General features: G+C 45.0%; 1 protein-coding gene across 1 annotated transcript in view; it reads left to right on the forward strand.

Annotated features, from left to right (window-relative positions):
• Positions 1–14,572, forward strand: part of TOM1L1 (target of myb1 like 1 membrane trafficking protein) — a 57,533-nt gene that overhangs the window by 10,001 nt on the left and 32,960 nt on the right. The window contains exon 3 of the mRNA XM_083727543.1: positions 2,169–2,247. Coding sequence (XP_083583669.1) covers positions 2,169–2,247 — 79 coding nt within the window. The remainder of the gene's footprint in view (positions 1–2,168; positions 2,248–14,572) is intronic.

Here is a 14,572-nt window from a genome sequence, read left to right on the forward strand (position 1 = left end):
GTTTGGGCTCAGATAATGGGTGAGACTATTTAGGCAGTGTCCTCATCTTCTCCTTTTAAGAAAAGGTTTGAGGATCTGACGTGAAAACAGAGGCGGCAGCAATAAAACAATCTCCTTTGAGTCTCTGGCTCCACTGTGCAATATTTAAATACTAAGCTGCTGCTTCTGCTGCTGCTAAATTTTGCTTATAAATGGAGCACATTGAAGTGCTAGATGGGGAAGAAAGAGAGGAATGTTTGGGGGGAATTCAGTTCGGGGTCGGGGGAAGCTTCGCATTGTACGATACAAAGAGAATTCTTGTTTGAAAGTTTTGTAACCCGCTCTGAGATCTGTGGATGGCGGGCAGGCTAAAAATGCTTTTAAATAAATGAACAAATCTCTGCGGTTGGTTTATCAGCTGCAGAAATAGTATGGCCTGCTGCTTTGTGTGTTTGGGGCCTCATGAAAGGTGAGATTGGTGCTTTCAGGATTCAGTGGCTGTAATTTGTTTTTTCTGATTTTAATACCAAATTTAAACTTCTTGTAATTTGCCTTGGGACCTGCTGGTGAAGGGTGGATAATAAACTGAATAATAATAATAATAGTATCTCCCCAGGTTCCAGCATTCGGTCATACTCAAGCATGACCAAGAGATAGCATGACCATTGATTATGCAGTTGAAGCAGTCAGGGTATGAGGATAGGAGCAGAATCCATTGACCAAGACTGGGGGACACTGGAAGTCACGTGGAACAGAGGGCGTTCCCACTGAAATGTGTCTCCCATATAAGTGGGGGTTTACTTTCTCCCATATAAGTGGGATGGAGTTAATTAATTAATTATAGTGGAACCTCGGGTTGCGAACATGATCCGTGTGGGAGGCACGTTAACAACCCGCAGCGCCACATCTGCGCACGTGCAGGTGGCAATTTCGCGCTTCTGTGTATGTGCAAAGCACGATTTAGTGCTTATGCACATGTGCGAGCGCCAAAACCTGGAAGTAACCCTTTCTGATACTTTTGGGTTCAGCGCGGTGCACAACCCGAAAACACGTGAACTGAAGCATCTGTAACCTGAGGTACCACTGTACTTGGTTTTATGTCTACCCTGCCCATAATCCAACCAGACCACACGGTGGTTTTTCGTGTTTCTAGAGAAAAATACTGTATTTTTCACCCTATAGGACGCACTTTTTCCCCTCCAAAATGAAGGGGAAATCTGTGTGCATCCTATGGGGCGAATGCAGGCTTTCGCTGAAGCGTGGAGAGCAAGAGGGGTTGGTGCGCCTCCCCACGCTTTGGGCAGACATCCGCAGCCTAGGGAGCCCTGTGGGAGTTCCCGCAGGGCTCCCTAGGCTGCGGATAGCAGCCTGCTGCATGGAGCGTGGGGCGCGCTGAAGCATAGCGCTCCAGGCTTCGGGCAGATATCTGCGGATGGGGGGGGGAATAATTCCCCCCCTTTATTTCCCCCCCCCAAAAAAAAACTAGGTGCATCCTATGGGCCGGTGCATTCTATAGGGCAAAAAATACGGTAAAGCATTGCAATTGGGTACCCTCTAGGGACACGGGTGGTGCTGTGGGTTAAACCACAGAGCCTAGGACTTGCCAATCAGAAGGTCGACGGTTCAAATCCCTGCGACGGGGTGAGCTCCTGTTGCTCTGTCCCAGCTCCTGCCAACCTAGCAGTTCGAAAGTGCAAGTAAATAGGTACCGCTCTGGTGGGAAGGTAAACAGCGTTTCCGTGAGCTGCTCTGGTTCGCCAGAAGCGGCTTAGTCATGCTGGCCACATGACCTAGAAGCTGTACGCTGGCTCCCATGGCCAATAAAGCGAGATGAGCGCCGCAACCCCAGAGTCGGCCACGACTGGACCTAATGGTCAGGGGTCCCTTTACCTTTACCTTTTTACCCTCTAGGAAATGTGAGAAAAACCTGCCTACCGCCCTAGATCCTGGGTGACCAAGGATTCTGAACGTCCATTTGTTCACACTTTGCAGGGTATCTCTACACACAGCCCACCTGTCACGAAGACAGTAATCTGGCTGCTGCTGAAATACAGTGCATTAATTCAGTTTTATCTGGATTTTCTTCAGCGCAAACAGTGGCTGCAGTCTTTATCTCTCTGGTTGGTGTCGCAGGGCAAACGGCGTGTTAAGTCATTGCTTTTATCTGGCTTCCTTTCTTTTAATTGCAGACCCAAGAATGCGATCAGAGCACTAAGGAAAAAGCTTTCCAAAAACTGCAACCATGTTGAGATTCGTCTGACGCTCTCCGTAAGTATGATATTCTTGATCCTCATAAAAATGAGTCTGCTAAACACTGAAGGGGACACATTGGATTTCGCTGGATCACAGCCCAGGGAGGAACCTGTTTGAGCAGAACATTTTACTAAACAACAGCAACAATTTTCCTGACACACCAAACATGAACTTCGGGGGAAGGCAGTGCTCATTTTCTGGGTCATGTTTAGGTGAATGTCATCTGGATCCTTGTCTGGGGTTTCTGAGCACTATTCTTTATGGACAGAGGTCAATTGTTCTTCACCGTTGGAGATTGTCCAACAGATTAACCTCTGCTTTCCACCTTCAGGGCTTGCGGGGGGAGGATTGAGCCAATATTCTGAAGAAGACAACCAATGGCATCTGGACATAAGTTTTTGCTCATCTTCCAGTGCCTCACCTGGGTTCTACCAGGGGCCGCCTTCTTCTTCTTCCTCCTCCTCCTTCTCCTCGGTGATCACTCATAGCCAAGTAACATTATCTTCCATGAACACGGTCTTAACACTGAGTCTGTAAGCGACTCTGGAGGCCAATTCTGGATCCACACGTCCTTCCACAGTGGGGACATAGGTTTCCGGGCAGGAGTTGATCACGGTCAGGGTTTGCCAATTGTGCCTTCATCTTGGCACGTTTCTCCCTTGTGTCCTGAGTTTTAGTATCTTCAAAGCCCATGACACCTTTGATAAAGGCTGCTCTCCAATTGGAGCGCTCGCAGGCCAGTGTTTCCCAGTTGTCAGTGTTTATGCTACTTTTTTTTTTTAGATTTGCCTTGAGAGAGCTTTTAAACCTCTTTTGTTGACCACCAGCATTACACTTTCCTTTTAAGTTTGGAATAGAGTAGTTGTTTCGGAAGATGATGATCAGGCATCCGCACAACATCCCCAGTCCAATGAAGCTGATGTTGAAGAATCATTGCTTCGACGCTGGTGATCTTTGCTTCTTCCAGTACACTGGCATTAGTTTGCCTGTCTTCCCAAGTGATGTGTAAAATTTTTCGGAGACGTAGTTGATGGAATTTTTTGAGGAGTTGGAGATGGCGTTTATAAGTGTATAAACCAGGCACCACCACCATCCCTTCTAAGGTGTGAGCACTGCTTCATTGTAACCTGGGCAGGTGGTGTTGGGCCTAGTTTGGGACCTGAATCTCCCACACTACATGGTTGCTGGACAGGGGAAGGCCTCTCAGCCATGGGCAGTCCTCATAACTCACATCATTACCCACAGGCGCCTCATAAAATGGTGTTTAGCATGTTACTCAGAAAATTGCTTCTTGGTTTTCCTTTTTGAATTAACGCACTCCGGTTAAAGACTGGTTAAGAAGGGAAAGAGTAGCATCTTGTTCAGTGTTGAGTTATTCCAACGGCATTTTCCACTTTTACAAAGTGGAATATTTTATTCCATATTCATTAGTGCAAAATAAAGTCCTTTGTGGCAAATGTTCTTAACCATACACAAACACTGAGGGCTTCTAGCCAGAGGTAGGGGGAGAGGTGTTGAGATCACAAAAGAAAGGTCACTCAATCAGAGCAAGCAAGATACTGTCTTTTATTTTGATTGACAAACTTTGGAGTTGCATAGATCTCTGTTTGTGGTTTGCCATTCAAGAGAGGCTTTGGAAACAACAGCAAAGAGTCTTGTGGTGAAATAAAGGTTCACAAATGTATCATGGAATAAGCTTTTGGAGAGAGAGAGAGCGAGAGCGAGAGAGAGAGAGTGTTTGAGCCAAGTCACGATGTGTACTTGCTTATCTGCAGTCTTGTGTTGAAGAAAAATGAGTTGTGACAGAGGCTTAATGAGAAGGGGATTAAAATGAAACAGTAGACATCGTAAATGCTATCACATGAACAATTGTATGTCTTCCTGGTTGCCCCACCTCAAAAAGGAATGAAAGGGCAACTAAAAAAATCAAGAACAGCATTTTTTTTCCAGGAAATAAGAGGATTAAGCAGAGAGAGGGCTTGGTTAACTAATGTAAAAGAGAATGGAGACAGTTGGCACGGAAAGAATGAGTAGGAAACAGTATCTCCCTTTCAAAATACAACTCAGGATTATTTATTGAAGCAGTTAGAGCATTTTATGATGAGCTAAAGGATAAGCTTAGTTATACAATTGGTAGTTAACTTACACCATCGATTGCCCCCAGGGTGTTATAAGGAAATGGCGTGGGATTTCTAAAGGATTAATGGAATGTTTTGGAGAAATGGGAATATTGGGAGGTGCAAACTAACACTGCAACCTGTGTGTTACCAGCCACGGGCAACAAATAACAGGAGATGCCTGTCCCTGTCAGATGTTGGTTATGACTTCTTGGATGGTCAGAAGCGCTTCCAGTTTGTTGTTGTTGTTTAGTCGTTTAGTCGTGTCCGACTCTTCGTGACCCCATGGACCAGAGAACGCCAGGCACCTCTGTCCTCCACTGCCTCCCGCAGTTTGTTCAAACTCATGCTGGTAACCTCGAAAACACTATCCAACCATCTCGTCCTCTGTCGCCCCCTTCTCCTTGTGCCCTCCATCTTTCCCAACATCAGGGTCTTCTCCAGGGAGTCTTCTCTTCTCATGAGGTTGCCAAAGTATTGGAGCCTCAGCTTCACAATCTGTCCTTCCAGTGAGCACTCAGGGCTGATTTCCTTCAGAATGGAGAGGTTTGATCTTCTTGCAGTCCATGGGACTCTCAAGAGTCTCCAGGTTAGATGGATCATTGTTCTGACCCAGAATCACATTGCTTGTGGGTATGTTGACCTCCCATTTCTGCCCAGGATCAAATCTAGGTCAGTGATGTCAAATGTTGATATGGGTTAGACTGTTTGGTGCTATAGGAAGCAGTCCATTGGTTAAAACTTACATAACTTAATATTTCCAGGGCTTGTAATAAGCAGAAATGTGTGACTCCTTTTTCTTTTTGTTTTGTTTCCAAACGTCAGGCAGTGCAAAAGTGACTTGGCAGTTCTTGTACACAGAGTTACCTTGTTGGTCACGGTGTATTATGCTGCTGCTGTGGAATTTGTGGAATTCGTTTTGCAAAAACATTATCACCATAAGCTAGGAAGTCATTAGGGCAAACAGGTGATTCACAGTGCTCTGTTACCAATTAAGCTGCATAAATATGAATCGCCCCAAAGTTTTGGTGTTCAGGTTCTTTATCCAGTGGCAGAACATCAGAGACGGGATGAATTGAGTATGGTTCTGAATGAATACCTCTCCCCTTATTTTGCAGCCATGTTCCTATTTAACTTTAAAACATTATGAAAGCATGTAAAGGTTTGCTGGCAAAGGTTCTGGACTGGGTCTCCTTCTAGGTTTCACAGAGCTTTTTATCCTGTTTTCCCTCTGTGTTGATATTGTGGCTCTGAGTGATAGAGGATGTATGTTTCAGCAGAGCTCAGTTGCTTAACATCAAGGTCACAGGTTCAATCCCTGTTTGGGGCCCCTGCATATTCCTGTGTAGCAGGGGGTTGGACAAAATGATCCTCAGGGTCACTTCCAATGCTATGATTCTATGATTTAATTCAGTCTGTTGAAGTAAAAAGGTAAAGGTAAAGGACCCTGGATGGTTAAGTCCAGTCAAAGGCAACTATGGGGTGCAGCGCTCATCTCGCTTTCAGGCCGAGGGAGCCAGCGTTGTCCACAGACAGCTTTCTGGGTGATGTGGCCAGCATGACTAAACCGCTTCTGGTGCAACGGGGCACCATCACGGAAACCAGAGCACACAGAAACACTGTTTACCTTCCCGCCACAGTGGTACCTATTTATCTACTTGCACTGGCGTGCTTTTGAACTGCTAGGTTGTCAGGAGCTGGGACAGAGCAACGGGAGCTCACCCCATTGAGGGGATTCGAACCACCGACCTTCCAATCGGCAAACCCAAGAGGCTCCGTGGTTTGGACCACAGTGCCACCCATGTCCCGCCTCTGTTGAAGTAGCCAGTGCATCACCTATGATCTATCCTTTGTGTTAAAGTCAACAGAGGTCTGTTAAGATGTTTTATCTGATGAGAAAATGTAGACACACTCCATTGGCATTTTTTTGACTCCATGGTAGCTGGCACCTCAAAATTAAGTGGAGACATTGGAGCCAACTCCCAGCAGCCTTGGGGGCTTCAGCCCCCACAATGAAATATTTGAGGAGTCGAGTCCAAACAAAGTTGGTGGGCATTTCCATTCAAATGGGGTGTTTGCACTGCATCATGTGATGGATTATGAGCGGTGGGGCTTACCTGGGCTTCCACAATGTTTTATTCAAGTTGCACCCCTGTGTGGAGATGCTACAGATTCATCTACCCTGCTAAGTCTCCCATCAGTACAGTCCAGCATGGTCAATCATGAAATATGTGATGTCCTATCATCATCCTCAAATAATATTCCACTATTGTAAAGACTAGCAGATTTATTGTATCCAAAGCTGTTGTGGAGTGGAGCCTTCAAGGCATGAAGAGTCCATATGAACTGGATCTTGCTCATTCACTGTCTTGACAGCTCTGAGGAGTAAAAAACTAGGGAATGGTCTGCAGGAACATGAGACTAACACCCTGCTGAAGCTAAGCAGATCTGGATCTGGTCATCTCCATATATCTCAAGGGCTATCACATGGAAGAGGGAACAAGCTTGTTTTCTCCTGCTCTGGAGGGTAGGTCTCTAACCAATGCCTTCAAGTTACAAGAAAGGAGATTCTAACTGAACATATATGGAAAAGCTTTTTGACAGTAAGAGCTGTTTGATGGTGGAACAGTCTCCCTCAGGAGGTTCTGGAGTTTCCTTTCTTGGAGTTTTAAAGCAGAGGTTGGATGGCCATCTGTCATGGATGCTTTTGCTGAGATTCCTGCATTGCAGGGGGTTGGACTAGATGACCCTTGGGTCCCTTCCAACTCTTACAATTCTATGTTGCCTTCGGATCCATGATAAAAAAAAGGCAGGATTCTGCCTGGACACTGAAATCCAGCGCCGAGGGCCTTCTGGCGGTTCCCTCACTGCGAGAAGCCAAGTTACAGGGAACCAGGCAGAGGGCCTTCTCAGTAGTGGCACCCGCCCTGTGGAACGCCCTCCCACCAGATGTCAAAGAGAACAACAACTACAGTGGTACCTCGGGTTAGGAACTTAATTCGTTCTGGAGGTCTGTTCTTAACCCGAAATTGTTCTTAACCTGAGGTACCACTTTAGCTAATGGGGCTTCCCGCTGCTGGCATGCCGCCGCTGCGCGATTTCTGTTCTCATCCTGAAGCAAAGTTCTTAACCCGAGGTACTATTTCTGCGTTAGCGGAGTCTGTAATCTGAAGCGTCTGTAACCTGAAGCGTCTGTAACCCAAGGTACCACTGTACCAAACTTTTAGAAGACATCTGAAAGCAGCCCTGTTTAGGGAAGCTTTTAATGTTTAATAGACTATTGCATTTTATTATTTTGTTGGAAGCTGCCCAGAATGGCTGAGGAAATCCAGCCAGAAGGGCGGGGTATAAATAAATAATAATAATAATAATAATAATAATAATAATAATTATTATTATTATTATTATTATTATTATTATTATTGTATAAAATACAAAGAAAGAAGAAGAAAAAACAAGTTCAGAAAGCCTGATGCTGTGCCCTAGCCCAGAATCCACATTATCACCTTAGCTTTCGGTTGTGTGGAATATAAAAACCAATATAGGTGTAAACAGGATATGTCTGTTAGCCTTCCGGGAGATTAGGCAGTTCCCCTGTGTATTCTGTGCTTAAGCACCTTCTACAGCATAGGCTGATTGTCATGCATGCATGACTGCGATTGCTGTTTGCATATTCTGAGTTGCTTCCTGTATCTTGTTGCGCAAGGCCATTAGCAGCAGAGGTGAGCAGATAAATTAGGTTGATAGGTGACCTACGTTGGTCAGGCATCAGCTAGGTTGCCCCGGGGCTGACACCCTGGCTTGGGGATAGATCAAAAGTTGCTGGAATACTTGTTTCCGGCATGCACCACCCCACCCCCCCGCTCCTTCGCAACCCTGAGTATTGCATACTTTGGTTCCTTGGTGTGCGTGTTTGCCAAGCAGAAACAGCTCGGGTTTCCACTTGGCATGCAGGTTTTGTGTCAGATTTTTCATTTCATTTCTGTTTACCATCCCTGGGAGCTCAGCGTTCTCTGTTCCAGTCAGTCGGAAAAGCTGTGATAACAGGACACCGGGCTTTGAGGTGTTTTATCTAATAATTCGTTCTGCAAACTTAAGGTTCAAGGTTTTTTGTTGCTGTTGTGGGGAGAGGCGTCGCCATGCATATGTTCCTGTTGTTACAGGAGTTGCAGATAACATCCCTGACCTACTGCAAATGGATTCCGTTTGCTTATAGTAAAGAATATTGGCAGCTAACACAAACAGCTAGAAGTATTTTCTTCTCCCGCTCTGCTCCAAGCTTTTTTATTTGTGGATCTGTCAAAGCCAGGAATCTGGAGGCCAGCTGAAAACAGAGGATGAAGTCTGAGGAGATACCGTATTTTTCACTCTATAGGACGCACTTTCCCCCCTCCAAAAATGAAGGGGAAATGTGTGTGCGTCCTATGGAGCGAATGCAGGCTTTCGCTGAAGCCTGGAGAGCGAGAGGGGTCAGTGTGCACCAACCCCTCTCGCTCCCCGGGCTTCAGGCAGCTATCTGCAAGCCTTCTGAGTGCGGCAGGAGTTCCCGCAGGGCTCCGAAGGCTTGCGGATAGCAGCCTGTTCTGGGGGCTGGGGTCGGGGGAAGCTTTCTTTATTTCCACCCCTAAAAACTAGGTGCGCCCTATGGTCCAGTGTGCCCTATGGATCGAAAAATACAGTAGTTCTGTGGTGGAACAAAGACCAGCAAAGGCAAACTGAGGAAGGAAAGTGCAGAGCGATTTGCCAACCAAATGTTTCAGTGCTCACCTGACCTGGAGGGGTTCCAGCCAGGTTGGGGGAAGGTTAGGCTGCAAGCCAGATGAGGGTGCCTTTGGGAGAGAAAACATAAAATGCTCAGTATTTTACAGGCCTCCCAAGCTGTCTGACGGGTTGCAGCCTCTATGCCCAGAAGTAAAGAATGGAAGTTTTATAGCCCTGTAGGGTCTGATCTGCCTTTAGGCAAGGCTGTTGGTGGTGAAACTTGATGTGAAACTGTAATCCACATCCCTTCCTATACTGCCCGATGTGTGCAAGAAAAGCAGATTGGTGTCAGAAATTCTGTTCCTGTATGAATACAGTGGTGCCCCGCAAGACGAACGCCTCGCAAGACGGAAAACCCGCTAGACGAAAGGGTTTTCCGTTTTGGAGGCGCTTCGCAAAACGAATTTCCCTATGGGCTTGCTTCGCAAGACGAAATGTCTTGCGAGTTCCTGCGGGTTTCCCCCCCTTCCCCCCCTTTTCCTAAGCCGCTAAGCTGCTTATCAGCTGATCCGCTAAAAGCCGCTAAACCGCTAATAGCGCTAATCTGCTAAACTGTCAATGGGCTTGCTTCGCAAGACGAAAAAACTGCTATACGAAGAGCCTCACGGAACGGATTAATTTCGTCTTGTGAGGCACCACTGTATATAATAATGGTAATTAATAATAATCATATTTCATTTATACGCTGCCCATCTGGCTGGGTTTCCCAAGCCACTCTTGGCTGTTTCCAAGACATAAAATCATAATAAAACATCAAACATTAATTGTAACAATCTGATCCAATGTAAAAGTCACAATAACTTTAAAATAAACAATTTATATCAAACAAAGCAAAATTCAACAATCCATCAGAATCTAATAGTAAATGGTAAAATTAAACATCAGCAAGTTCAGCCACAATAAAGAATTACCAGTAACAGTAAATCACAATGCATAAAATAAAACATACAAAACCATGTAAAAGAGTCAAATTGAGAAACAAAGAAGCACAGCTTATAAAATATATACAGTGGAACCTTGGTTCTTTTTTTTTAAAATGATATTTATTAAGAGTTTAGAGATTACAGAAATGAGAAAAAGAAAACAAACAGCAAAAAAAATTAACAACATATACATTACAATATATAAAAAATAAATAGAAAAAATTAAAAACAATAAAAATAGAAAGAAAAATACAGCAATAACAATAAAAAATAAAAAATGAAAACACACATCCAATATTCCATCTCTTTGTCTTTCATTTACTTGTTTCATCGACCTCCTCACACCTCCCTTTTTGTATTCTAGTTTAATTATTTGTTTCAGCAAATTCTTTCCATCTTTCTCAATTTTTATTAGATAATTTAACTTAACAGTCTAACCTATCAATTAACTCAGCAAATCCTTTTCATCTTTCACAATATTCTGTTATTCAATTTACCTTAATTTATTTTAACATTATCTTACAATATAATACCTTAAATCCTAGAACTTAATACTTATTTATACATAACTCCTACTAAAGCCAAATGATTTCATTCCACTATTTTTCCTAATTCCCAAAAATAAATTTTACCCTAATTCCCAAAATAAATTTTTTAAGCTTTCTTCCAATCTTCATCCAACGTCTCTTCTTCCTGGTCTCGGGTTATATCAGACCTTACTGTCCATTCCATCTAGTCCATCAACCTGGTAGTCTTATGTCCGAGGCTCTTAAGTCTTTTCCATGTCCCTTCTGCTGGAACCTTGGTTCTCGAACGCCTTGGTACTCAAACATTTCGGCTCCCGAACGCCGAAAACTCAGAAATAAGTGTTCCTGTTTCCGAACGTTTTTCGGAAGCTGAACATCCAATGCGGCTGTCGGCTGTTGCTTCCGGGGTGCCTGCACCAATCGGAAGCCACACCTTGGTTTTCGAACGTTTCAGAAGTTGAACGGACTTCCGGAACGGATTATGTTTGAGAACCAAGGTACCACTGCATATATATCCCTGAACTTCTCTCTTTCCTCCTCCTGCTGCTGCTCTCAAAGTCATAGTCTGGGAAAGGCTTGTTGGGGCAAGGCAAGTGGAAAAGCCATTTCCTGATGAGGAACAGAAAGTCTCTCTCCACTGCCCAGTGGTCAAAAAAACGAAAGTTTCTTCTCTGGTGGTGGTTCCTGGCACCTCCTGGCACCACCTTGGTCTTTTTCTGTCAGGGAACTGCCATCGGCTCAGGGGCGAGAGGGGAAAAGCCAGATGGATTACAGAGAGCCCCGAAAGATCGTGGGAAGCAGCACTTCCTCAGCGGAGGAGAATAGCCACACCTCTAGTGGAGAGGAGATGCAGGGCTCAGAGGAGGCAAGGCAGTGCCAGGACACCTTGCCTGAGCAAAGCGGGGAGGAGGAAGGTCCTCCTTTACCCACGCCTTCCTTGCGCAGTAGGCTTCCGCACAGAGAGGGGAGGCGCAGACTGGGGGTCAAGAAACTACTCTGCTGGGGAAGATCTAAGCACCGCCCACTCTCAGATTCTGTCAGTGATTGAGCAAGACACGGAATAGAGGCGCTCTGCATTCTAAAGGTTTTTACCTCTAATAAGAAAGCTTTAGAACAGACTATTGAAGCATATTGCCTGATTGCTCTTGAGCAACCAGCCGATACCTCTAACATTTTCCTTGAAATAAAAGGCAGTGTAACCACAACAAAAATGAATAAGTAGTAGTTTTAGGCGGTCTTAGAAACTCAGATATATAAGCTAGGTGCCAAATGGCACCTTAAATCAGGGTTATGGTTGCCACGACGGAATATCTATTCACCAGGGGGTTCTAGTAGAGGGTCCCTTTCAATGCCAGGGGCGGAGGAAGGGGGGTGCTGTGGGGGCGGGCCACCCCGGGTGTCACCACTGATGGGGTTGACAAAAAGCTGGGTAGCACTCACCATGGGGCCTGCAGCGCGCCCGAGCCACGCGTCTTTCCTGGGAGTAACGCAGTAGCTTGGTTGCTCCAGGCTCAACGCTGCCTCAAACGGTCTGCCCGCTGCCTCCCCCCCCCCCCAGCTGTAGGGCGGCTGAGTGGGAGGAGGCAGGCAGACTCCTCGGAGGCCCCACAGAGCGTCCTGCCCCGACTGGCCCTGGCTGGCCCCACTCCAGGCACCTAATCGACTTGCTCCACCGTTGTTCAATGCTACAGTTCTGTGATTCTATGATCTCGACTACATTGCTTGATTGTAGCTTACTCTCACAACAGTTCACTTGTCCCAGTATGCAAGAAGGAGAAACGCACACAGTGGAAATGGAAATGGAATTACAGTGCTACCTCAGGTTAAGTACTGAAATTCGTTCCAGAGGTCCGTGCTTAACCTGAAACTGTTCTTAACCTGAAGCACCACTTTAGCTAAAAGGGCCTCCTGCTGCCACTGTGCCGCTGGAGCACGATTTCTGTTCTCATCCTGAAGCAAAGTACTTAACCCGAGGTAATATTTCTAGGTTAGCGGAGTCTGTAACCTGAAGCGTATGTAACCTGAGGTACCACTGTATTCTTATTCTTATAGTTAATACCATTTCCATTTCCACAATCAGAGAATATTTAACAGAGTGGGATGGAGTGAAGGAAGGCATCAAAAAATACAGTTCCGGAACTGGAATATTAATAGATAATGTGTAAAACGTGCAGGGGCAAGCAAGGAAATAATAAAAGAATAAATTGAATAATTATTAAAACTACAACAACACAACAAGATGGAAGAAGTTAAAAAAATATTGAGATCACACATGGGTGAAGGGCAGTGAGGGGTATAGGGGAATTTATAAAAATTTCTAATATAATATTTCTAATTGTGTTGCATTTATATATAGCAAGGGACACGGGTGGCGCTGTGGGTTAAACCACAGAGCCTAGGACTTGCTGATCAGAAGGTCAGCGGTTCGAATCCCCATGATGGGGTGAGCTCCCATTGCTCGGTCCCTGCTCCTGCCAACCTAGCAGTTCGAAAGCACGTCAAAGTACAAGTAGATAAGTAGGTACCGCTCCGGCGGGAAGGTAAACGGCGTTTCCGTGCGCTGCTCTGGTTTGCCAGAAGCGGCTTAGTCATGCTGGCCACATGACCCGGAAGCTGTACGCCGGCTCCCTTGGCCAATAAAGCGAGATGAGCACCACAATCCCAGAGTCGGCCACGACTGGCCCTAACGGTCATTGGTCCCTTTACCTTACCTTATATATAGCAAAGGGAAGTCTATAGCAAGTTGGTATATTTTAATCTAGTCCATTATGTAATAGGTTTATGTTACAAAACAAATATTGATTTTGAATTTGATGTTTGTAATTCTTTTTCAGTTTTGGAATAAAGTTTTTTAAAAAAGGAAATGGTATTAACTATGCACAAAGGCAGAGGTTTTTAAACTGTGGGCACCAACCTGGCACCCAGAAATCTCCGTGTAGTTGAACCCGTGCCAGTAGCAAAATTAGCCAAGCACCTGGAGAATGTCAAACACTGGATGTATGTGCAGATAGCTTAATATGTATACATTTAGTAAACCCCTTCTTGGATGGGGTTTTACAGTTCCCAAGGTCCAGGATCTATTTTATACAGTATAGATGCAAGAGCTACTCAGTTGAGAAATATCTCTTTTAGACAACGTAAGAAGGAATACAGCTTTTAGGCCACAAGGCAGCTGCTTAATAGTTAACCTCGTTTCGTATTAATTGACTCTGGGTGTGTCAAACCTGTTTTTATGAGAAGCTCCTGGTTTCATGTGTCGATAAAACAACCTGCCAGGTTTACAGGAGCCTTAATAGTTCCCTGGACTTTGGCCAGTGGGGTTTGTGTGACATCTGCATGGTGGAAATGCAAGAGCTAATTGAAGGGTCAGGGAACTGCTGGTCTTCATGAAGAAGATCTGCAGGAGTTCATCATCTGCCCACACAGATCTGATTTCAGAGATCTGGGTATCAGTACTGTTGCGACTTTCCCAAGAGACGTTGTACAATCTCCATAATTGCTGAGTAGTAGGCCCGGCAGAATTACCAGGGCTTTCTGTTGTAGGACATGGGTGGGATAGCAGATTAAGTCACCTTGTAAATCCCACAAATGCATTCCACTCTGGGGAACAGCTGCATATAAAGTGGGGCCCATAACTGCAAGTCTAGGTGTGAGGAAAACATCTTTCAGTTAGCCACACACACTACCCTCTTTTTAATGAGCAGAAGTTTATAGACTCTACGCCTGCTTCGTTTCCCCCAGATTGAAATGGATGGGGTTTAAGTTTTTAACCTTTAGAAGACATCTGAAGCTTTTGAAGGTTTCATATACAGTGGAACCTTGGTTTTTGATCGTTTTGGAAGTCAAACATTGCGGCTATTGAATGCCAAAAACCCAGAAGTAACTGCTTCGGTTTTTTAACGATTTTCGGTAGCCGAATATGCCACTCGGCTGCCGTTTTGAGTTTTTGGTTTTCTAACTTTTTGGAAGGGATTATTTTCAAAAACTGAGGTTCCACTGTATTAGTATGTTT

Source organism: Podarcis gaigeae (assembly GCF_964106915.1).
Source record: "Podarcis gaigeae genome assembly, chromosome: 2".
Lineage (NCBI taxonomy): Eukaryota > Metazoa > Chordata > Lepidosauria > Squamata > Lacertidae > Podarcis > Podarcis gaigeae.